The sequence below is a fragment of the Olea europaea genome, chromosome 12, assembly GCF_002742605.1.
Source record: "Olea europaea var. sylvestris chromosome 12, O_europaea_v1, whole genome shotgun sequence".
Classification (NCBI taxonomy): domain Eukaryota; kingdom Viridiplantae; phylum Streptophyta; class Magnoliopsida; order Lamiales; family Oleaceae; genus Olea; species Olea europaea.
The window spans coordinates 17,916,872-17,942,944 of NC_036248.1; the positions used below are offsets into that span (position 1 = coordinate 17,916,872).

A 26,073-nucleotide genomic window follows, 5' to 3' on the forward strand; every position below is an offset into this window, starting at 1 on the left:
GATATACTTCGCTGTCGATTATAAATAATATGATGTGCGAATCACAAATTCGTTTTGAAGGCAGTTCAACCTTTGTACGCATATCTCCTTTTTTAGGCATCCAGAACTTAATATTTCTTGGTTCTACATACTCGATTTTGAGTCATCACTTGACTTAAAGTGGGTCTGGACATGATCATATGCTAGACTTTATTGCTTATCTTTTATTTTAAAATAAATGAATTGTAATTTATTTGAAAAGAAAGAAAATTATTTTAATACAAACCCACTTTAAGTCAAGTGAGCACAAGCGATCCCTGAACCTTACAGTCGAACTCAATCCAACCTTATGGTAAAGCCTTATGGGTCTGTATTAGACAATCTCCAAAGGTACACCAAATTTACACAAAATTTGGTGTTAAGAGTATTTTCAATGGTTGGTGCTCTAAGAAAGCCCAAACTTACGTCCCTCAGGTTGCAGTCGATCCGTCCCGATAGCGACCGCAAAACAGCGCAACAAAATTAGGTCCGTGGCACCACGGACCCTTGCCAAGCCTGGATGACACCGTAGATTAATTTTGATACCTCTATTCCCAATCATAAACTCTAATGTACCCAAATCATGAAAATTTTTGAAGCCACAAATTTGCTTTCACTATTCATAGGTATATCTTGTGATCTATATGAAAGACATACATTAACCTCAAATGCCAAATCACTGCAAGAATATATAGGACAACACACATTTCCGACCATGTGGCACTCAGTGGATATAGACGAGATTCCCCAACAATATCCAACCTATAGAAAAGAGTTTCATTGACATGTTGGCATTTCTGATAAATATGGTGGATTTAAATAAATAAATAAAAGGAAAATATAGTCATGAGGAGGAATAGAGTTACAAACAGACATTTACAACCACAGCCATACATTGAGTGAGAGGCCATTCTATTTCTATCATTAATAATCTGATCCACTTCTCTTTCTCTTCATCTTACACCATTAGAATTCAAACTTAAACACACCATCCATCACCCATTTTTATCCCATTTCACTCTCTTCTTTGCTACTTACTCGTGCTGCTTCTGCATTGTTTTGGTGCCATTTGCAGTCATGGCTTCGGCTGCTCTTTCTGTAGCCAATTCAACTCTCCAGGTTACACACTGAACAACCATATATATAAAGTATAATTCATTCATCATCTGCATGTGTTCTAAGCTATTTGGTGCAATAACGTTTGCAGGTTGGGAGCAAGGGATTCTCCGACTTTGCTGGGCTTCGCAGTTCGTCTTCCTCTCTTCCATTCGCAAGGAAGACAAATGATGATTTGCTCTCTGTTATTGCCTTCCAGACCTCTGTTGTGAGTATCGTGGAATTAAGCAAGATTTCGTAGCAGCTAGTCTTGTTAATAGATTTTACAACTTTTTGTACAAGAGTAATTGCATTCATAATCGCTCATTACAGATAGTCGGCCCAAAGTAACAATTTATTATTCGAGGCAATAATTTCTTGTAATTTCATTGCCTAAAATAAAAAGTTAATTTTCAAATAACAAACTGCCATGTAGGGTAATTATCGATAGTGAACTACTATGAATACTATTATTCCTTGCGATTCACCACGTAGAATTGTGTAGTTAAACATTGTTAGCCTCGAGACAGGTGCTTTGGCTTTAATCCGGCTAAACTTTCTTGTACAGTACAGTACTTTGACTGAACTATTTTAGTGAAATTCATGACTAAAGAGTAAATAAATAAGTTTTAGAATAAATAATTTTTATTAGTCAAAGTTGAAAATAAATTACTTATTTATTTAATGTAACCCCTTTTTTCCTTAAAAGTAACTCATTCAAATATGCTTGAAAAAAATAGTTGTGTAAAAGTTCGTTCTAAATTTTTTAAAGCTTATCCAACCATGCTCGAATTCTTCACATATTTATAAGCCCAGTCATGATTCTAAAAGTTCAGTTGTTTTGATATAGATCTACAATAAACGGAATGGAATGGCCAAAAAGGATTCACACATTTGGCCCAAATTTATTGGAAACACATCTTAGTTTGTTGTGTTGTTGTCGAACTTATATCTTCAATTAAATAGGTTAATCAGTGCCAAGCTTAAAATAAGAAGAATAATGAAGATTAAAATGCTAAGCAATCAAGTAATGCCAGGCATCAGAACAAAACAAGTGTTTTGATTATGAAAGAGATGACTTTACTGAACAATTACATGCACAACTTAGGGGATAATGTACACAATGGGGGTTGTACCATATCTTTGAACACTGTTTACTCGTAACCTACCAATTCAAGTGTAGAATGAGCCTTATTGAACATCTAAATGGTATATGGTTCTGGTTTTTAAATCATTAAAGGAACTTATAAGTTGGAATTAAAGTGATCATAAAGCTGGTAGTAAATTTGAAATTTCATTTTGAGTGCTAACATCTGCTTGTTCGGTTTTGGTATTTTTTGTTCAGGTTGGTGGAGACAAGAACAAGAGAGGAGTAGTCGAGGCCAAGCTGAAGGTGGCAATTAATGGTTTTGGAAGAATTGGAAGGAACTTCTTGAGATGCTGGCATGGAAGGAAGGATTCCCCTCTTGACATCATCGCTCTCAACGACACTGGTGGTGTCAAGCAAGCCTCTCACCTTCTCAAATATGACTCCACCCTGGGTATCTTTGAAGCTGATGTCAAACCTGTTGGCGATGACGGCATTTCTGTCGATGGCAAAATTGTTAAAGTCGTCTCCAGCCGCAACCCCGTCAACCTTCCCTGGAAGTAATACTTCCTTCTTATATACATATTTTTCATTGCATTCTCATACATGCTCAGGACTAGATAATATTGGAAAGTAATAGACAAGAAAAAGAAAGTAAAAGCCTGTTTTTATTGTACAGTCTAACCTTGTCCAGTATTACATACTAAACATGCCTATATTATCTTGTGATGTATTTATCTCAATCACCCTTTTTAGCCTCATCATACTGCAACTATAATCTACAGGAGTCATGAAAACTTTGCTTCCTCGAGCAAAAGCTATGTATTTTCCGCCCTAATAATTGCTGTTTTCTTTGAACAAATAATTTCATTTCCAGAGATTTGGGGATTGATCTAGTGATAGAAGGTACTGGAGTTTTCGTAGACAGGGAGGGTGCCGGTAAACACATTCAAGCCGGGGCGAAGAAGGTTCTCATCACAGCTCCTGGAAAGGGTGATATTCCTACCTATGTTGTTGGTGTAAATGCTGGTGATTACAACCATGATGAGCCTATTATCAGCAATGCTTCTTGCACCACCAACTGCCTTGCACCTTTCGTCAAAGTCCTCGACCAGAAATTCGGTAATGCAACACTACAACGCGCGCGCATGCAGTACTTGACAGTATAGTTTGCAACTGTTTGATAACCATTATAATGAGTTGGGGAAATTAGTTTAGGAATATTGAATTTTTTGGAGAATGCGTGGCTAAAATTTTTGAAAAAGTTATGGGTTTACAGTAAAATATTTTATTGTGAGAATGTGTGATTGAAAATGAATATGAATTTTGTTTTGACGGTTATCAAACAGGGGCTTAGTGTTCGTACTATTTATTTGCTCATATTGATTGATATGACGAGGCTGATAAATTTTGATATCATAGGCATTATTAAGGGAACAATGACGACTACTCACTCCTACACTGGAGACCAGAGGCTTCTTGATGCGAGCCACAGGGATCTTAGACGTGCACGAGCTGCAGCCCTCAACATTGTTCCTACCTCGACTGGTGCTGCAAAGGCTGTGGCGCTCGTCCTTCCACAACTCAAAGGAAAGCTGAACGGCATTGCTCTTCGTGTCCCGACGCCCAATGTGTCTGTGGTGGATCTCGTCGTCCAGGTCGAGAAGAAGACATTCGCCGAAGAAGTGAATGCTGCATTCAGGGAGGCTGCTGATAAGGAACTCAACGGTATCTTATCCGTGTGCGACGAGCCACTCGTGTCTGTGGACTTCAGGTGCACTGATGTTTCATCAACAGTTGATTCTTCATTGACAATGGTGATGGGAGATGACATGGTTAAGGTTATAGCTTGGTATGACAATGAGTGGGGTTACTCACAGAGGGTGGTTGATCTTGCTGACATTGTTGCTAACAAATGGAAATGATGAAATAAATTTGGTATCATGTGATTCTGTAAATTTTCTTCTTCTTTTTTTTTTTTTTTTTTTTTTTTTTTTTGGGGTTCCAAGTGTCTGCAGATTTTAATGTACTTTTTTGAGAATTCTGAAGAGAATGTAATCAATTAATTTCAAAAAAATAGGTTTCTATTGAGGCCTGTAATTGCATAGCATCCTCCTTGTATCTAAGGGAAAATTTTATTGGATTATAAACTTTAAAGTGTTTCAATCGAATCACCCAAATTCATAACGGTCATTCCAATTGACGGCACATACTTGATTTGCTGTTAACATCTGACCGAGTTCCCACGTGGACACCTTGACAATCTAAAACGAGATCATTTAAACTTTACCCTTTTTGCCTATCTCATCGTTTGAGAAACACTACTTCGTTCAAACAAGAAACTTCGGTTTATGTTTACGTTCGCAGTCGCCGTTCATCTTTTAACCTCGGTTAAATCGAGATTAATCCAAGGCCTCGATTTCCCAACTATAGGCGACTGATATGTGCTTGGGATAGAAAATAATACTAGATAACCACGATATGAAAAGGCAAGAAAAATCCATCACCCTCAGAATATTTTCTTGGATATTGGCTAAATATTTCCTTGGATGTTCATTCTACTAAAAATTGACAGGAGAAAACCAACTGTTGATGATATTCACCATAATGAACATTACTTGATCTTCGACGATCTGAACTAGTAATACTTTTGAAACTTTAGGTAGACTATATAAAGCCATAATGCTCTCCTGAACCTAATGCCGCCACATCTTTGCAATTGTCTATACAGATGAATATCGATTTCCCTACGGCTTATTTAGATTTAATAACAAGAATGCAAAATGACCCTCATTCTACATCTTTCTGCAACAACAGAGAACATTATTCCTTCTCAATTTTAGACGAGTCAGAAAATCCCATCTGAGAAATAACTAGGTTGGGTACAATTCATATACTTCTGCTTGTATACTTGAATCATCTATGCGCAGATGTGTGTGGCATTGGATAAGTCATAGGACCCATGCCAGTCTGAGGGTCGGGTCCTGGAATTGGAGCTCGGATACCATATGCCACGTGAGAGGGTGGTGGAACATTCACTGGCACGCCGACTGCGGAAACAAGGGGTCCTCCTATTGGTTGCCCAATAGTTGGTGCTCCTCCATACATCCCAACTCCAGGAGCAGCATCTGGGATTTGAGGACGTGGTTGGTTTGATTTGGCAGAGGAACTTCCCACAGCAGAAGCATTTGTTTGGCCAGTGATTGGACCTTGTGGCACTGAAACTTCTCCACTGCTGACACTAGTGATGTCATGAATGCTCGACCGCCTCCTATCTTTGTTCATAGAGTTCAAACGGATGAAGTATTTTTGGGCATGGCTCGCCACTTGCGTAGGAGTTCTCGTCACCACAAAGTTCCGGGAAATGCTTCGCCAGTCACCTTTTCCATATTTATCCAAACCAAGAAGAAACAACCTGAATTATAATAATCAATAGAAAATATACGTCATGCTCAAGGATAAAGCAAAATGTAATGTCAGAAACAAGTAACCAAAAAGCAAACACAGAATGCTGTTAATTTGTGTCTCAAATAATTATATGAAACCATTACAGAAATAGGCAAACAATCAGAGCACCTTTAGTATAATCACCATAGCACAAAATATAAGTAATTCCTCCGAGTATTTAAATCTCTCTGACAGCATACGCATCCAATATTTTGTCTGCTCTAAAATACACAGAAGATCAGTAGAAGTCATTCAAGGATGTAGAATGAAGTATACGAATATAAAGAGCAGAAGTGCAGAGACAATCAGTAATTTGGGATATCACTAGACATGTTTTAATTCCCTTTTCATTCTTCCCATCTTTCAAATGCAAGATAGATTTGCGTGGTCAAGAGCAGGTCTTTGTGGAATCACAGGAAGAAAAAAAAAAGATTAAATTCGCTTGTGTAGCCAAGCCAAACCGTTTAATCTTTCAACAATAATTCTTAAGAAATCGTCAAACAATAATTCATTTGAAAAGGATTACCTGTTTTCCCTTCTCAACAGCTTTCAGCCATAAAATTGTGAATGGCCAGTTTGAAAGACAACTAATAAAGAAGCTTTCAGGCAATGAACCTTTATAAATCTGACAAGGTAAAAACATAAAATTCCAAACATTATGTCAATGCAACAACTCCCATCCCCATCACCCATTAAGTAGAGAGCACCAACTTCAAACTAAGGTTTCGCATACGTCTGAAGGATTCAGTAAAAACCAGAAAAGGGTTACTCCCATCCCCATCACCCATTAAGTAGAGAGCACCAATTTCAAACTAAGGTTTCACATACGTCTGAAGGATTCAGTACAAACTAGAAAAGAGTTCAAGGTAGGCAGCAAAAGAGAGAGAGATAAAATACTTTGTTAACGAGAACAAGCCTTTTCTTTTTCTGTGCTTGATTTATTCTCAGCCAACTTTTGCTTCCAAACTGATCAGCCACTAGTTAGTTTCACATGATGCGTTTTCAATCTAAGTCATTTCTTTGCCTTGCTTTTGCTTCCATAATCAACCATGAGCTTGTTGAGATGCTTCGAAACTGAAACATCACTTTTAATTTTGTTCTGTAGAAATCTAGATGAATTTTTCCCACTTTTTATGCATATATTTGTAATTGAACACGGTATTTGGTATTAAAGTTTGATAGGTTTGTTTTCATTAGTTAAAATTCTACCCCCTCCCCCTCCCCCACCGACAACCACACAAACACATTTGGGGAGAAGAAGGAAAATAATCAATTATCTGGTGGCTGTTCTTTTTAACTTGGTGACTTGGACTATTGTATGCACTGTTGGCTTGTGGATAATGTTTGGCACTTTTATTCCTTGAATGAGTCAAGTCTTAATCAATCAGCCAATAGGTTATTCCAAGGGAGCTTCCTAATTCACCATTGTGTGGCTTTTCAGTACCATGTCTTTAGATAGAATTTCAAAGCAGATCCATTTATTTTTGGGTTAGAGACTTGTCTCTTTAACCATGCTTGTGCAGAATAGTTTATTTGGTATGACAATTCTTTGTAATGATACTAACTCCTGAAATTAGTATTTTCATTCACTCATCTTCTTGAAAGAGTAACAGTATAGTGTACAATCCTATCTAATAAAGGAAACTAAATTACACAATTAAACAATTTAAAGGACCTAGACAATCACATAAATCAGGGAATTAATTTCCTCATTTTGTGATTGATTGAAAAAATAATATTAGAAATTAATTCCATGATTCCTCCCCGATTTCTGTCGTAGATAGATTGAAATAATTAAGATTTTAGATGAAGTGGTCAACACTAACTTTGGTAATACTTTGGAATATTTTATTTCCTGGTGTGGCAACCTTGCCTAAACCCCTCCCACACAAACAAAAGTGAAAACTCTTCTACCTAAAATCCTATATGAGTCAAGAATGTGCTCTTTATTTCTGTTCTTTGTTTTTTATTTACTTTCAGCGTGGAATTGAGCAGAAATAGGCCCTACATCTCTTCTAATTACGTGTAATCCCAAAACCAGCCACTTCCAAAATTTAACTCGGTAGGAAAGACCCTCATAGTCAAGTGGAAGAAGAGAATTCATGCAACCGGATCTACGACCATAAAAGGATGGAATGAAACATTATTGTGTAGAGTAAACTTGAGGCTTAAAGCTGAGAGACTTCTCTATCAGACTTGGGAATCCATTAGTTAGTGTCTACCTGCTTCAGATGTTTCATAATACATCAAGTATCATCCAATATAGTGTTTAATATGACAATGGAAAATGAGAAAAGAACCATTTCTTCCATATTTGTCACTTGATGATACCTTCTCAAATCGTAAACGAGTGAAAACTAAAGTATGATTAAGAGTTTTCTGACTCTCTCAACATGTTTTCCACGTAAGAGCTCTAAATCAATTATTTATTTCTGCCTTCTATTTGTTGACATGGAAATTTCCTTCTCTTATGTTTATTTTGGGAAAAAAAAAAAATGTAATGGAGAAATATTCACATGGAAATTTCAACAACTATAATTAGAAGACAAATTGTTTAAAAAGTGTGGTTTGAGGCTTTCACCTCAGGTCTCGCCTCATGCAAGGCTTTCATTAAATGCCTCAAGTACCATTTTTGAGGTTTATATCTCAAGGTTAGGCCATGACAACTAAGGTGTTTGCTCATTTGTCTAGTCTTTTCTAAGCATTTTATTACTGGTTTTAGCTTTTGGGAAATGTTTTACTGGGTTTTTGTTTTTCTTTATCTGCCTTTACATAGATGGGAAGGGGTAAAGAGAAGATAACATCGCTAACAACAAATAATAGGAAGAAATGAGAGTGATGAGGGTGATTGGTAATTAAATAAATTAATTTCTCCAAAGATATTATTAGTGAGGAAGTAGGAGATTTCTGGGTTGTTTCTACTTGTAACATAATGCATTTTGTCATGTGACTAAAATTTTCGTAACTTATTATTTGCTACTTTAGTATTGATTTTATATATGTTTGCAAGTTAGACTTCAAATTTTGTCAATGTATTATACTATGGATTTTTAAGATGGTTTACAGTTTATTATGAGCATATTGTTGTATTTTTATATTCTTTTGAATTATTGTATCAGTTGTCTTAAGGCTTATGCCTTGCCCCCGGTACTAATGAGCTTTTTCAAATACTAAGAAGGCACGGAAAAGACTTTACAAGGTTCAAGCAATATTCAAAGTCATATGAAGGCCCTCAGAATATTCGAGGCTGCGAAAATTTAATGTCCCTTTGTGAATCTTAGACCCTGTTTGGTTCCCATTCTTTCCTCATTAAAATGAAAAATATGACCGTTATCCATCACATCAAGCCACCAAATTTGAATTTCTATCTCTTATGTGGGACCCATGATGATTATATTTTTTATTCTTATTCTTTCAAAAATGAGAAACAAACGAGGGCTTAATGTTTTCTTCAACAGAGTCGAGGGTTAAAATATCATTCAATCAGCAATTTATCATCTTTTAGGAACTTCAGAAATTCATGTTACAGGGCTTCAATTTAATTTTGAAGAGCTTATTAGAAGTCATATTTCAGTTACAAAATGACTATTCCACCCATTATGGAAGAGGTGTCTAATCCTAATTTTAAACGTTCTTAGAGCTCAACTAGTTGTGTATTTCTATAGCTCTTAGGCTTTCATTCTATTATCTAAGAGAAATTGCTGTTTTGGTTATTTTGAACTTCTCAAAACACCCCACTTATGTTAGGGCATCATATTATCCCTATTTGACCAAGCATGTTTTTGAATACTTGTCAATGGAGAAGCTGCCGAAGTGTTACTTCAAACTGTGCCAAAAAGGTCCTCATTGAGTTCACATAATCTTAAACTTTCAGATACTATTGGAAAAGTTGCCTAAAATGACAGTAGTTTTGTACTCAACCACATCGAAGAGCAGCAATTTCACCAAAATATGCTGTGCAGGACTGATTCCTTGCTCTGTTCTTAGAAAACAGTATTGCCAAATTATGTTAGGGTTCCAGGTTCATTTGCAAGAATTTCATCTATGCACATAACTTACCTTAACTCCGAAGTCCCTTCGCATTGAAGAACACATCTGATTTGAATGACAATACAAAAAATTTCATATGAATAAAATCGTGAAATTTACTCTAGGCATTGAATTCATGTTACAATTTTCTCCTCATAATTACATTCTCAACTTTAATGAATATTAAATAGAAGTTGCAAATGGAAACTCATTCCTACAAGCAACACATCTAAGATATAAATATTTAAATAATCTATTTACGATATTTGAGTGAGTGATTCAAGAGCTGATAGGTTATGAATATTTTAATTAGGCATAATAAAATGCAGATTAAATTTTTGCAAACCAAGAAGATACTTCCACTATATCGTAATTAAGTTTTGGCGTCAACCAGAAATTGTTGGAGTGGTATTCATAGAGAACAAATAGGCATATTCTTCCACAGTGAATTCAATAAATTTATATTCAGTTCCTTTCCTCTACAGGATGTCATATAAATATTGGAATTCAATTTTTCCATCATTCCTCTAATATAACACGAAGCTTAGTAGTGAATCACATTGTGAACAAACATTTGGGTAAAGAGAGCCACCTTGAAAGCTAGAAAACTAGCTAGGACACCAATCAAAAGGAAGATGTAGGCCGCGCTTCAAATATAAATTCTAAGTCCAGAAGGCACAGCAAAAAAAGAAAAAAATCCCGTCAACCATGTACAAGGACGCAGATAATATTGAGAAGACCTTGATCAATCAGATTACTATTGTCTAAAAATGATTATTTGCTCTAAGATGCAAGCAGGACATGAAAAACTATATGAGCTAGTAAGCATTTTGTTTATGAATTGACTTCAAAACTTCGCAAGATAAGAATGCAAAGAAGCACAAGGGCAAAATGTTTTAGGATGTGCAAAATTTCTCACCTAATATTCTACAAACATAATAGTTGAATGCTGTGTGAAAAGAACTAATGATAAGAATTGACATTTTCTGAAGGAAAACCAATTAGAGATTAATTTATGAAGTTGCAGCTTAGATTGGAGTTTCCATTACATAAAAAAGGAAAAGAAAAGAAGAGAGAGAGAGAGAGAGAGAGAGAGGGTACCCATTTTAACAGGAGCTAACCGGCATCAAAGTGATATTATACTATCCATAAGTTAATTAGAATACATTTATCACTCAAATTTCTGTCATAGGATTAGAGTAATTATAAAATTGAACTCAACAATACTTCACCTGTGCTCTTCCTCTGTCCAAGCAATCCCTTTGCGGCGCTCCTGATCTGACTTTGAACCCTTGCCTCCATGATTGGAATCTCTATTCAAGTGCCCAAAACTGCCACCCTTTTTACCAGTTTCTTCATCGCCGGCATGGTTAGTCGAACCATCTGATGAAGAATTATAACTAGGAAGCGGCACACAGCCCGACTCAATCCGGTCGACATCATCAACTAAAAGGTCATGGTGATGCTTAACCTCTTCTAGGGATTTACCCGGAACATCGGCTGCGATTTTCTCCCATCTATCTGAACAGTCTTCGGGGTAGGTTGCCAGTGCTTTCTCAAATTGCCTATCTTGCTCTCTACTCCACATAGAGCTACTTGATTCATCAGTCGGCATCTAACCTTGCTTAAATTCAATACTGGGAAAAAGGAATTCTGATCAATGCTCTAAAATCCCAGGAAAAGAAATGGTATAAAAAAGATCCAGAAATAGCTAACTGAACTTCACTACAGCCCCAGCTGCAATAAATATTATTACTATGAACTGCAAGCAAATGTGATGCTGAATAATTCAATGGCGATTCGCCTCACAATTGAAGAATGGTACTTTTTTTGCAAAAGTTTGACCCTTTTAATGAACAGAAAAAGCAACAATTCAGTTAGAGCATGAGAAATATCTGAAAACAATAACCCAGCGCCTCCGGTCTTGGCCTCGCCCCCACACCCCTAAAAATAGGATGTATTAAATGCCATTGCGGAACAAAGATAGAAAAATGTTCAATTTCAATCGACGACGGTGAATTCAATAGAATGGTAAAAGAGGCCACCATAATACCAACAAAAAAGAAAAAACTGGATTCTGAATCGGAATAAAAATTATTATCAATTAACCCTACAAATTTCCAATAGCCAAAACCCATTTTTGACAGCAGGTTTCTCAGCACCCGGCCATAGCAAAATTTAAACTTTTTTTGGGAATTTACAAAAGTGTGTATTTGCTCCTTCCCATAAAGATAAACTTATTTATGTTTTTACATGAAACTAAGAAAATTTAATTAATAAATGTTAAAAACTACAAAATTTTCTTACATTTTTTTTAATATACCATTACACTGAATAATGTTAATTCATATTTGTTAATAACAAGACATATTCGAGATTGAGGTATATCACAAAATTAAGACATTAAAAAAGGAAGTCTATTTTTGTGGGACGAAGATAATATCTAATTTTTATAACTACTACAAAAATGGTGATTATATTTACACCACATTTTAATTACAGTCAAGTTTTTCAATCTTTGTTCATTATAACAGTTATTTTCTTAATTTTTTTCCGTCGAAGTCTTATCTTCAATCTTTCATAAATTAGTACATCTCGTCCTTAATAATGATTTATATCAAAATATATTATTTTTATGCTTTAAAATCAGGGAAAAATATACTTTTGCACTTCTTCTTTTTATTATTATTTTGAAAATATGATTAAAAATAAGTTATTTTACACAATTTCAACATACTTTTAGATATAAAACAATCAATAAAGCCATGAGTACAAATTTTTTTTAACAACACTTGTATCGACACTGATATGACAAAATATGATTGGACAGTCTTTTCTCTTTTTTTCACCTTTTAATGATGTCACGCCATGTGTTGTCCGTAAGATTTTTCTGTAAAAAAAAAAACTATATTCCTACAGCATTGTTCTAAAACTGTTATCAAATACATAATGTTTTAACTAATGCAAGTTAATTTATTTATTTTTTATAACCATGAGTATCCGGGTCAGCTTACGCGCATTTCAACTAATTCCACGGAACCCTGAAATTTACAGTCGGATACTCACTTCAGTGGTTCTGAGTGGATTCGAATTGGAACTAGTGCAAATTATTATAATGAGCAAAGATTAAAATTTATTAGTGTTATTAAATTGCGTGCAAGAAATAAAAAAATTATCTTGCTACATGTACATAAGAGTTTACATAATGGATTATATAATGTCACGTGACAATTTGCCATTTGCATATTTAAAACACAATTAACTTTTTGTATCTAATCTTTTCCCTCCATATTATATTATGTATATTTTTTATGTACAAGTAGCAAAATCCATTAAAACAAAAAATGTGATATGAGTATAATTACCCTTAGAAAAATGATCAAAATTGGTATCAAATTATCCGTTATACCCTTAATGAAGGAAAAATAAGATTTTTTTATTTGATTGAGCACAGTCCTCGAGGCAATGAATTTGCTTCCATGATAAGCTAACATGATGTACATGTTACTGCCCATTTGTTCGATTTCTTGCACCATCTAATAGGTAATGTGACCAATTGAAGATGGAAAAAAAAGGAAGATGATACCAAATATGATTTAGCATTATTGCATTGTGAAAAAAAAAAATTATATGTGTGACCCAATAAAGTAGAAAAGCAAATATTTTCATTTTAAGGAAAATAAAAGAATAAATTTACGAGTTGATTCGATTCTCCACAATCCAATAAAGAGGTAAAATGTGATATAAGTTGCACTAAATGGATACCCACCAATTTCTTTTAATTGCCATTTCATTTGGGTTGCAACCTAGGTTTGTGAAGTATTTTTTGTCACTTGAATACACTTCTTTAAGTATTTCATATATCATAAAATTGTTAAAATAAGACTTTCCACTGTAAGAAGGAGAACCTTACCCATGATTTTTTCTCTAAATGCTATCAAAGTGAGCAAGATAAGACATCCTACTGTGAGTAAGAGAACATTTTTTATTGCGAAATTGTTCTTCTGCCCACAGTGCCAAGATAAAATTACCCACTTGCCAATGTGGTTGGAGATTAAGACTGGTCGCTTGTTGATGTAGCAGAAGAATCTTATTTACAATTCTTTTCAAATGAGAGAACTAGAAGTACGGTTCTCTCTAAACGGACAGGATAAAACTTTCTATTGTGGGCAGAAGAACATTTCTGTTGTCAATTAATGCTAAAATTTTGATTCTATTAAATATTACATTCGTGTTAGTTAATGCTAAACTTACTACTATGAAAATTTATTATTATGAAAAATAATAAGTTCTATACAATTAAGACATGAAGAACTGAAAACTATTTTTCACAAATCTAATGTTAAATTTGTTGTAAAGACTACATCTAATGTCGTGCATCTCCCATTTGCACGCACGAAACAAGGTGAACTAGCTGGAGATCAGTTTTCGTTTTTTTTCTACATTTCATTGGATTCTTAATTTTTGAAACCTAATTCTTGACATTTGATCTCTAAACGTCTCGATACTTGACATTTTATCTGTCAAAAATGAGGTTTTCAAATTGGGAGAAGTTAACATTTAGTGCTTGTTTGATAGAGATTTTATTAATTGATTTTTTAACCATTAGACATAAAATGGGTTTTACCTGTGAGAGAAGAATTCAAAAATGATGATTAAAATAGTAAAATAACGATCAAAAAATTAATGTTAATTGAATTAATATCTCCATCAAATATGCTCTTAATGCATGGATTGATATTGCTACCTTTTCAAATATCTAGTACAAGTTATGTATCAAGCTTATAGCTTATGTGTCAATATTTTATTTGCCAAATCAATTTTTAATTCATAATGAAAATTCCGTCTTTTTATGGTGAAATTTGAAAATTGTTACTACATCCTTGTTTGTCTACCAGTATTTCAAAAGTTTTTTTTTTTATACTTATTTTCGATCATATATTCTCATAATAAAAGTATTTTCCATGTAAACCATTTTTTTTAATTTTTATATTTTTTTACATTTTAACCACACATTATTCAAAAATTCATTATTCAAAAATTCATTTTCCTACTTTAACGGTAGACAAACATAGGCTAAGGACATTTTGATTTAAATTTTAGCAAAATGGATAAATTCGCAAATGGAACAAATTGGGGATTTTTTGCAAACGATAATGTGAAAGTGGACTTTTTTGCAGTTTCCTCATTTTTTTTAATACTATACAGTCATTTGTTGGTTTTATTATTTCAAAATATGATTTTCTTTTACTTTTTCGCAACCTGTTAAAATCTCAAGATTTTTTCTATTTTAAAAAATCTGAATTTTTATTTGTTTTTTTTAAAGGAAGATATATGGCTAATAGGCTGGATGAGACTCGGCTATGGAAAAAAGAGTCAGTCCGTAGCACGAACCGAATACGGACATGGTGTCAATAGGTCCAATTAGGCATGCTTGACATTGACACCCCTAATTGCAAGCATATTTGCATCACTATAATTTAGATATATGTCAATAATTAGGTTGGTGGTCATATAACCATCATTTATATATATTTTAATGGGTTTGAGTACATTTTAATTAAAGTTGACACATATTTTAATTATTTGCATCATTTGATGTCTGCAACGTCGACATTTGAAAAGTATCCAATTATGTCATTAACATTTGGATAATATATTCTCAATATCACAACAATTTAATTTTTATGCAAGTGACGCACTAGTATTTCTTTTGCGAGTAATGCAATAGGGATAGTGCTATTGATAGCACTGGTGACAACCCTCTCACATTCAGTGATGAGACCTGCAATTAAAATAATTGTGGGACTCACATTTTGTGAGAGGGCTCTGAAAAAAGTGTACATCAGTTGCATTTTTGTTCTTTCGCCAACTCTGTAACTTCTTCAATTTAACACCATGCTACTTGTACTAAAAGTGAACTCAAATGCCCAACGAAGTTAATAGAACATTGCACGTCGTGGTAAATTGATGGAACCTACAAAATTGGACATTCATTGCTCTTAGTCATAATTCTAGGCTTGAAGATATTATAGACACGTCTTTTTCAGTGACCTAAAGTTAGATCAACATAGTGTATTTCGGGTGAAAATCCTCACTTTTCGAAGAAGAATCAATGAATCAAATTTTGTTCAACATAGTATAGTTAGGCTTTCAATTAATTAAATTAGTCAAACTATTGGTTTGTCTATTCTTGTAAGGACTAATCTCAAATCATAGAATCCTACCAATTATCAGTTGAACTGTGCTACATTGCCAGGGAGAAATACTGAGGTTACAAACACACACTTGGCCAAAGGACTAATCTCAAATCATAGAATCCTACCAATTATCAGTTGAACTGTGCTACATTGCCAGGGAGAAATACTGAGGTTACAAACACACACTTGGCCAATTTTAATTGGCCGTTGAAAAAAGAAAGGAAGAAAAAATTGCCAATTTCAAGGGCTGTCATTTCAATCCCCGTAAATTGTCCGAACAATTTTCTCAGTACAAGGGGCTTAGTCTTATTAGTTAGTACTCGAAAAATTGAATGATAGCCCCTGTAAATTGTCTCTGGCAATTTCCCCTTTACAAGGGACTAATTGTTCCTTATCAGTTAGTTGCAGACTAGCCCAGTTTTTTAGAGTTAAATTGTTCCAATTGTCACTAAACTTATGTCTATATTTTCAATTGCTTACTAAAGTTTAAAAAGTCGAGTTTGGGTTACTGAATTTATGTCTATGTCTTAAATTGCTCACTAGAGTTTAAAGTATTGAGTTTGACTACTGAACTTTGAAAAATGTTTTATGTTATTCACTAGCATAACTTTCGTCTCAAACCTCTAACGAAATTGATGATGTCACCATTAAACTTTGAGATTGATGAGTGTGATACACTCATCGACCTAGCACCTCTAAATCATGGTTTTTGATTTATTTTTGAGCACTTTAGAGCGTATTGATATGTGTGTTTGTGTTGTTTTGTAGTTTGGATAGTTTGGAGAAAAACAACGTTGTTCGAAGCTTGGAGTGAAGAGTTGATCATGGAAGTGGGAATGAAATGGAGATAAAATGAGAGAAGAATAAGGTGGAAAAGAGGCTAGAAAATGGGTAAAACGGGGGAAGGAGCATTACGAGCGACCAAGAATTTCAGCAAGAAAAACAGAGGACTGTGCGTCACAGAGAGGCTGGTGCTGCAGCAACAAAGATAGAAATTACGACGCTGCAGCGCTGCCAGCGAAAAGGAGGAGAATCAATTTTTTTATTTCTTTTCGACCCAGCCCAACTCCAACTCGTCTTGATACATTAAGGGACTATAAATACAGACTAAAAGACCTAATTGAAGGGGAGAAAAACAACTAAAGAGACAAGGAAGAAGGTAAGTGATTGAGAGAAGATTGACATCCATTAGGAGAAGAAATCAAGCGGCAAAATAAGTTTTTCTTATTCTTTTCTTCTCCATGTTCTTTCCTTTCACATTAATCATATCATTCATCTTATTTATGTATTAAAATTTTAAATCTACGGTTTGATGTAATCTAACTTAAGACATATTTTGATTCTAACATAGTTATTTCTTTTGATTTTTTTGTCAATTTATTTATGTTGATTCTCTCATAATGTTTTCAATTACTTGATTAGTAATTGAATGATTTGATGCTTTAAATTTCGACGCTAGAGAGATAAAATTTTAGGCATGATCTAAGAACAACATAATTTAGATTTTGTAGGTTTATAGAGAATGTACAAAATCTTTGAGACGCATTTCATTAAGAACCATGTGTGTGATAATTTTTATATTATCCATTTGGAATAGAGAAATTGAAATTGAAATTGAAATATAGAAATAGGTTTTATTCGATACTCGAGAAAGGGAATATGATTAATTGAGGGTTCTTGTCTATAAATTTTGGAAAAATTGATAGAAATAACTATAGAGGTTGAAGAACATTGTTGATAGTATGGTGAAATCATTTCCTAGGCTTTCATAATTTGATCAAAACTTCACAATTTTCCTTCGTTATTTGCATTGTTCATCCTATTTACGTTAGATTATTATAAAGACGGTGTTTCAAAATTTGATTTTCTAAATAAAGATAAAGTTAAAATAATTACAGTATTCAATAAAATTCAAATAGCAATCCCATAGGTTTGACACTTTTCACTTCATTACTATATTACAAAACTTGAAAATGTACACTTGCGATAATTTCACATTATAGAAAATGAATGATAGAGATGATCGAATTTTGGCTACTAAATTTTAAAAAATATATTCTATTACTCACTGAACTTTGAGGTGGTTTAATTTTGAGCACTGAACTTTGAAAAACTACGAGCTTTGGGCACTAAATTTTGAAAAATTTTCTATAAAATAAAATATTTTACATGTAAGCTTAAATTTTTTTTCAACTTTTTAATCACATATTCTCTAAAAAAAAATCACTATTTTTAGAACTCATTTTTTTTTTTTAAAAAAAATAATGGCCATCAAACATGGGCTAAAACTCGGATTTAATTTAATTTTTATGATAAATATATTGTGCGTTTCATTACAATTAGTAGTGACTTCATTTGCAAAACTTTGCAAGCATTGTCTTTTTCACTAGGAATGGTTATTCAATCATACAGTAATTAAATTAAGCCCTTTTTTGTTTCCCATTCTTTCCCCATTAAAATAAAAATATGATCGTTATCCATCACATCAGACTACCAAATTTGAATTTATATCTCTTGTGTAGGGCCCATAACGGCTAGATTTTTCAATATCATTTTTACAAAAATGCGAAACAAGTGCTAAATTTTTATTTTTATTTTTTGAATTTGAAGCTATTCTCATCATAATATTTGAATTTTACAACGAAACACATAATAAATTTGTTTGTTGTTAAATAAAATTAAATCAAAATTTTAATTAAGGGGTTGTTTGAGTGCCCTTTTTATTAAAAAATGCATTTTAAAATAGTGTTACGATGGAAAATGTGTGATTAAAAAGTAAGGAAAAATTTTGATTTATGTGTAATGTAATATTATTGAAAAGTGTGTGGATGAAATAATGTCAAATCACTGTTGAAAAATGTATTTTGATGAAAAAATTGGGCTTAAACAAGGGCTAAATCCAAATTTATTGCGAGCCACAGAAGATGTTTTTCAAAGTTTTGTGGCAAGAACTCAACCATACTCACTAAGCTTTGAGGTGGTCGAATTTTGTCTGTTGAACTTTGAGGTAATTGAATTTTGGCCACTATCGAGTCTTCAAAATAGTGATTTTTTTTTTTAGAATGTGTGGTTGAAAAATTAGAAAAAATTTGAATTTACATTTAAAATTTTTATAGTATAGATGTGTGATTAAATCTAAATTTATAGTGACCAATAGAAATTTTTTTTCAAAATTCAGTGGCCAAAATTTCATCACCTCAAAATGTAGTGAGCAATAGAAGAAATTTTTAAAATTTAGTGGCCAAAATTCAACCATCTCAAAGTTTAACGCTGTGACCGGGCATCACATTTACATTCCTTTAGCCACGTCATAAATTCTGTTAGAGGTTTGAGATGAAAGTTATGTTAGTGAGTAACGTACAATATTTTTCAAAATTCAGTGACCAAAATTTAAACTTTCATGAGCAATCGAAAATATGGACCTAAGTTTAGCGATCAAAACTCGACATTTTAAACTCCAGCAAGCAATCGAAGATATAAATCTAAGTTCAGTGACCATTGGAACAATTAATTCAATATTTTACCAAGTGTGGCTAGTGGGTTTGAGATGGCCCGCCAAGTTAGGTGTTGACAATAATTAAGGAGAACATGAGTTACAAGAGTACAACTTGGTTTAAGAATTCCACCTTAGGGAGAGAAATGGTCCCATCCACATCTCATCTCATATCGTCTCAATTAGACTATCAAAATCTCAATCGAACAGCTCCGGCATGCATGCATAGAAACGATGAAACGTTACTGTATTACAATCTATCCCCACAAAATTTTATTCATTTTCGTCACTAAACCATTTCAAGAGCAATAGTGTTTGTTTTAGTATAAGTTGAGCCCATTTTCTGTCCATGTTTGTTTCGTAAATTTTTTTGTAGATTATAAAGTATGGGTCTCACAAAATGCATGAATTTTGGATAAAATTTTTTTATATAGTGTATATAATCACGCATAGTTTCTGTTTGAACACTTTTTTTATTAAAAGAAAAAAACTCATTTTTTATAACACATTTTATGGGATCCATAACCTTTATCAACTTATTAACCATATATTTATTAATTTTTGTCAAAATTTACTAAAAATCTATTTTTAGCAAAATCGAACCAAATGCAGTGAGCTGCAAAGACGATGTATTAGGTATTGAACTATCTTCTGAGTGAGAATTGTACGTACAACAACTTGTATGACGTAAGAATTGCAATTTTCAGCCATCAATAAATAAAGGGTGCATGGGCGAGAATTCAAAGCACACAACAATTAGTGGACGGATTTTATATGTGGGTTTGTTTGGCACAAATTGAGTCCCATCTGATTTAGTTAAAAATTTGATAAAAATAATTAATTTTAATTATATATTTTACGGAACTCACAATTTTTATAATTTTTAATCATACATTTCATCAACTTTTATCAAATTCCACTTAAAACTGAATTTTAAAAAACCAAATAGGGCTAACTAATAGGTGCCGGAGTTTGTTTGAAAGATTATTGTGGTGAGGTACCCAAATTGCGGAACAGTGGAAATAGACATAAGACTGCAATTTATCAGGATTGGATTAGAGATGAGATCAAAGACACAGTAATGCGTGCGTTTCACCAACTTTATGCTAAAGAGTCAAGACCAGACCATACTGGTGGCAATATTATTATTATTAGAATAAAGCCACTTGTCCGAATTTAAAAACATAGAGAATAGACATATTGATATGTCAAAAATGATTGAATGTTTTTGTTTTAATTTTTTAAACTGTCCAATCATACGTCGACACGTGTTCCATCTGGATTTGATCCTGAATATGTAGCATGATTGTTGTTGTTATTATTAATTTAGGAAATTCTCAGTCGACACCCTCAATTTATCATACTTGTGCAAACGGGTCTCAAGTGTTTCTTGACCTTCAACTATATCAATGAGTTATTGGACAAGTAGAATATAATCAGCAATAAAGTGGTCAGACACAAGATTATTTTGGTTAGGTGAAATGATTTTGGGAAAAGTTTTACTCATCAATCAGTCGGCAAGAATTATGGGAATATGCACAACTCAACTACTTAATAATTGTTACGTGTTGTCATACTTGACTAACCTATTTGGGTCTATGACCCACTCAATCCGAACCACGTGGCGCTCTAGGCGAGGTGGTTTGTATGGCCGAGGCCTGTGAAGATAGCTGAAACCCTAAAGCGGAAGTACTACATGAGTGGCAGAAGCCCCGAATCCGAATCCGAATCCGAAGCCGAAGTAGAAGCCTCCGAACCATGAATGAACATCTTCCATGATCACTTCTCCCAAGAAATCTTCTACATAAAGATCTTATTAGAATGATTGATGGAACGTCTATCATAAGAATACATGTCAAGTCTTGTCATTAGCATGGGGGTTCTGCATAAGCAATAAATGCGCAGCAAGCTAGCAAGTCAAGGATATTGCCTAGGATTGGATGTTTGAATTAAAGAGATGAGGCCACGTGCCATCTCATCCAATGACTGTCATTTCACATGTACCACTATAAATACTTTCCTTGTGTAACATTGAAGGATTAGTGAAAGAATCAATACAAGAAACCACACTTTACTCTCTCTTTCATATTGCTTTACAACACAATAAGAGTTCATACATATTTACATGCACATTCATGAGCACCGATTGGTAATTATTGTACAATCAGATTACGAACATCCCGTCGAATTTCGAACGCTCTCGTCCCGCGTCGTTGAGCTACTCCCACGCCCCTGATTCTTTCGTCGTAGACCATCCAAGTGTCTTAGCGTGTAGGACCTTTGCTCACGTGTGCGCGGATGGGTTCGGCATCTGTTGGCAACATTTTTTGGGGTCAACAGATTGGCGCCGTCTGTGGGAAACCATACCATAACCACAAACAACTTTGTAGTGAAAGCTTATTGAAGAACACTTGGGCAACCCCTTTGAAAAAGGATTTGTTCTTGAAAAAGAACAAGAGGAAGCCCCACAACTTAGCAAGATCTGAAGAGTCGAACAAAAAGAAAATGAGTTCAAACGAAGACATATCCCCAGGAGGGTAAGAGAAAACGCAAATGTACCTCCTCCACACGCTGCCCCAGCAGCTCGGCAAAGACTCTACCACCACCAAAGAAGAGGTGGATTGCGGGCGACGACACGACTATCAAGAGAAATGACTGTCATGGCGGACAACATGAGAGATATTGCTAGCCAAAACTTGGCTATGAGAAAGCTCATGGCCCAAATTCAAGGCAGGGAAGCTTCCCCATTCCTCCATACGCCCCTCAGGGGCACTACCAGCAAGAAGACGAAATTGAAAGTCATAGAACTGCCTCGCAGGCCTATAGCCGAGGTAGAAGCCCATTTGAAAGGGAAGTGGAAGTTGATGTTTCCTCCAACTACGCTTCTGGCCAACCCACCGAGGTCCCATTGAACCATGATAACTTCTCACCTCCGTATGAGCAAGAGTCAAGACATAGGAGGGCAGACAGTGTATTTGACAGAATTAGCCCCGCTGAACTGAGGCTTAGCCAACATCAGACACACCAGCCTTGGACAAGGCCACTGCCTCCACCTCCGATGCCCCAGCAGCCGGAGGAAAGGCATGAAAATATCCCCCATGTTGCTCCGCCTGGAAATAGGCGTCGAGGAGGGAGGAAGAGGCTAGAAACCGTCCCGGAACCTCTCACCAACAACCACGGCAAGAGGCCGAGGAATATGATTCAGATGAACGGCAAAGGTCCTGTGACTTGGACGACAACGATGAGAATTTGCCATTCTCGAGGGAACTAAGGAGTGCCCAGGTTCCAAACCAATATGTGATGCTAAAGATACCAAAGTATGACGGAAGAGGCGACCCAAAGAAGCACCTGAATGCTTATAAAACTCACATGAGCCTAAGGGGCGCCACCCCAGCTGTGAAGTGCAGAACTTTCCATTTGACATTTAGTGGAGCGGTTGAAATTTGGTATAGCAGGCTACCACCTAGGAGCATAAGAAACTTGCCTGAGTTCAAGACAACATTCTTGAAGAGGTTCGCGGTAAGCATAAGAAGCTGGCCCGAGTGCAAAATTTAGTATTGGGTTAGAGTAATATTACACCAAATATTTGGTGCAAAATAGGGAAGAATGGTGTTTTGAGTAAGGGATGGAGTTGCCCTTAGAATACCGACAAGCCTATTGTCTATTATAAGAACGAGAGAGTATTCGACCATGGCTATTTGTAGATGATGTCATTGGGGTGCAAGTTTATGATGTTTGTGTTGTCAAAATTAATGGCTTGTACAATTAAAGAAAAAAAAATTAAAAACGATGATGAAGCAAGGTATGCCCTAGCAAATCTACTTAAGACAAATTTTGTCCCTTCACAACTACCAATAAGATTATCGAATGACTGTCTTCAAAGATACAATAATTCTTTCAAAGTCAGCACCGTACTTTACCTTATCGGTCGAACCAAATTGTTAATAGTATTTTTCTCAAATGGAATAAATTCGAACAAAACTTTCTCGGAAAAAATTTTATTTTTAAAATAAAATCGAAAGGAAATTTATTTCAGCAAAATAAAAGTATCAAAATATTTTATAAGAAATGCAAAGGTGTTAAAAATTAGTTTTTCTTGAATTTATTAGGTATAAAAATTAAGAATTGGGGATCTGTATTTATATATTTTCAAGTTGTACAAGTGAATGAGTACACCATTTGGTCTGGATCAATCTGAGCCCTTAGATTACACCACTTGATATTGTATGGTCCAAATGCATCCCTTACGATGGTCCATGACTCACTTGTACGCCTACTGTATTGGAACAAACGCATCTAGGCATCACGCCTTAGTCATGCAGACACCAGACATTGTATTGTCATTGATACATGAACGCAACTCATAGAGCCACTTGCCTGCCACGTAATTGAACCATGGTTTCATTTCTAAAAACTATAAGGCTTCATAGCTCCTCATGATGATGCATATGCATAAAGTGCAAAGTGCACCTCTTAAGCACCCAATATGACCTTTGCAAGCAGAGATTTGTTAGAAAAACAGGCCCACGTTGACCCTATTTGAGAAGAATTATTCTTGCAAGCAACGGTCCCAGGACCCCGTGACTACTGGCCAGTCATGAATTAGACATAGGCTAGCCATTAGGGTCGTAGGGTGGGTGGGCAAGTCTGCCCTCGAAGCCCATTAAAAATTGAAGGCAAATTTATATGTATCAATCTATTAGACCTTTATTTATTTATTTTTACTATTATTTTTTATTTTGGGGGTGGGGGTGTGGTTTTCCCTCTTGACTCCATCCCTGCTAGCTATGCTGTAGGTGGATTAACAGTATCAAATTATTGACCTAAGAGCAACTTCAACCACAACACCAAATCATTCCCTAGGCTCTCATAATTTGATAAAAACTTCACAATTTGCCTTCGTTATTTGCATTGTTCATCATATTTACATTATATTATTATAAAAACATTGTTTCAAAATTTGAAATTCTAAATAAAGTGAAAGCAAAAATAATTATAGTATTCAATAGGATTCGTATATCAATCCATATGGGTTTGACACTCTTCACTTCATTACTATATTACAAAACTTGAAATCGTACATTTGTGGTAATTTCACATTATAGAAAACGAGTGACAGAGATGGTCGAATTTTGGCCACTAAACTTTGAAAAATATCTTTTATTACTCATTGAACACTGAGGTGGTTTAATTTTGGGCACTAAACTTTGAAAAACGACAAGCTTTGGCCATTAAACTTCGAAAAAATCTTCTATACAATAAAATATTTTACACGTAAACTTAAATTTTTTTTTTTCAACTTTTTAACCACACTATCCCCAAAAAATCACTATTTTTAGAACTCTCTCTCTCTCTCTCTATTTTTTTTTTTTTTAATAATGGCCATCAAACATGGGCTAAAAGTCAGACTTAATTTAATTTTTATGATAAATATATTGTGCATTTCATTGTAATTAGCAGTGAGTTCATTTGCAAAACTTTGCAAGCATTGTCTGTATCACTAGAAATGATTATTCAATTACGCAGTAATTAAATTTTATTTTATTTTAGAATTTGAAACTATTTTCATCATAATATTTGAATTTTATAACGAAGCACATAATGAATTTGTTTGTTGTTAAATAAAATTAAATCCAAATAAAATTAAGGGGCTATTTGAGCCCCATTTTTCTCAAAAAATGCATTTTGAAATAGTGTTACGATAGAGAATATGAGATTAAAAAATAAGGAATAGTTTTGGATTGAAGAACATTGATAGAAATAACTATAGAGGTTGAAGAACATTGTTAATAGTATGGTCGATTCATTCCATAGGCTTTCATAATTTGATAAAAGCTTCACAATTTACCTTCGTTATTTGCATTGTTCATCCTATTTGCGTTAGATTGTTATAAAGACGTTGTTTCAAAATTTGATTTTCTAAATAAAGAGAAAGCAAAAATAATTATAGTATTCAATAGGATTCGAATATCAATTCATATGGGTTCGAGAAACATTATAGAAAACGAGTGGCAGAGATGGTTGAGTTTTGGCCACTAAATTTTGAAAAATATCTTTTATTACTCACTAAACTTTGAGGTGGTTTAATTTTGGGTACTCAACTTTGAAAAACAACGAGCTTTGGTCACTAAATTTAGAAAAAATCTTTTATACAATAAAATATTTTACACGTAAATTTAAATTTTTTTCCAACTATTTAACCGCGTATTCTCTAAAAAATCACTATTTTTAAAACTCTTTTTTTTTTTTAAATAATCACCATCAAACATGGGCTAAAATTCTAATTTAATTTAATTTTTATGATAAATATATTGTGCGTTTCATTGCAATTAGTAGTGACTTCCTTTGCAAAACTTTGCAAGCATTGTCTGTATCACTAGGAATGATTATTCAATTACACAGTAATTAACTTATTATTATTATTATTTTTTTTTTTTTTAGAATTTGAAACCATTTTCATCATAATATTTGAATTTCACAACTAATCACATAATGAATTTGTCTGTTTTTAAATTAAATTAAATCTAAATTTTAACAACAAATTTTAAATAAGGGGTTGTTTGAGCCCAATTTTTTTTTCAAAAAATGCATTTTGAAATAGTGTTATGATCGAGAACGTGTGGTTAAAAATATAATAAAATTTTTAGATTTATGTATAATATTATTTTATTGAAAATGTGTGGTTGAAATAGTATCAAATCACT

The 26,073-nt window shown here is 34.1% G+C and overlaps 2 protein-coding genes across 2 annotated transcripts; one reads left to right on the plus strand and one right to left on the minus strand.

Annotated features, from left to right (window-relative positions):
• Positions 1-858: 858 nt before the first annotated feature.
• Positions 859-4,310, plus strand: LOC111405940 (glyceraldehyde-3-phosphate dehydrogenase A, chloroplastic). The gene is made up of 5 exons (XM_023035062.1): positions 859-1,137; positions 1,226-1,342; positions 2,459-2,760; positions 3,078-3,322; positions 3,623-4,310. The coding sequence occupies exons 1-5, from the start codon at positions 1,096-1,098 to the stop codon at positions 4,123-4,125; spliced, it is 1,209 nt and encodes a 402-aa protein (XP_022890830.1). The 5' UTR covers positions 859-1,095; the 3' UTR covers positions 4,126-4,310.
• A 417-nt stretch (positions 4,311-4,727) lies between these two features.
• On the minus strand, positions 4,728-11,860 carry LOC111405941 (transcription factor SRM1-like). Its single transcript, XM_023035063.1, has 2 exons — positions 10,909-11,860; positions 4,728-5,615 (listed from the first exon to the last, which is right to left on the minus strand). Exons 1-2 carry the CDS (start codon positions 11,289-11,291, stop codon positions 5,117-5,119), a joined length of 882 nt encoding a protein of 293 aa, XP_022890831.1. The 5' UTR covers positions 11,292-11,860; the 3' UTR covers positions 4,728-5,116.
• Positions 11,861-26,073: the final 14,213 nt, after the last annotated feature.

Coding starts and splice junctions, on each gene's coding strand:
- LOC111405940 (XM_023035062.1), top strand. CDS start 1,096: ATGGCTTCGGCTGCTCTTTCTGTAGCCAATTCAACTCTCCAG. Junction 2,761..3,077: donor CCCGTCAACCTTCCCTGGAA/GTAATACTTCCT, acceptor TTTCATTTCCAG/AGATTTGGGGATTGATCTAG. Junction 3,323..3,622: donor AGTCCTCGACCAGAAATTCG/GTAATGCAACAC, acceptor TTGATATCATAG/GCATTATTAAGGGAACAATG.
- LOC111405941 (XM_023035063.1), bottom strand. CDS start 11,291: ATGCCGACTGATGAATCAAGTAGCTCTATGTGGAGTAGAGAGCAAGAT. Junction 5,616..10,908: donor TGGACAGAGGAAGAGCACAG/GTGAAGTATTGT, acceptor ATTATAATTCAG/GTTGTTTCTTCTTGGTTTGG.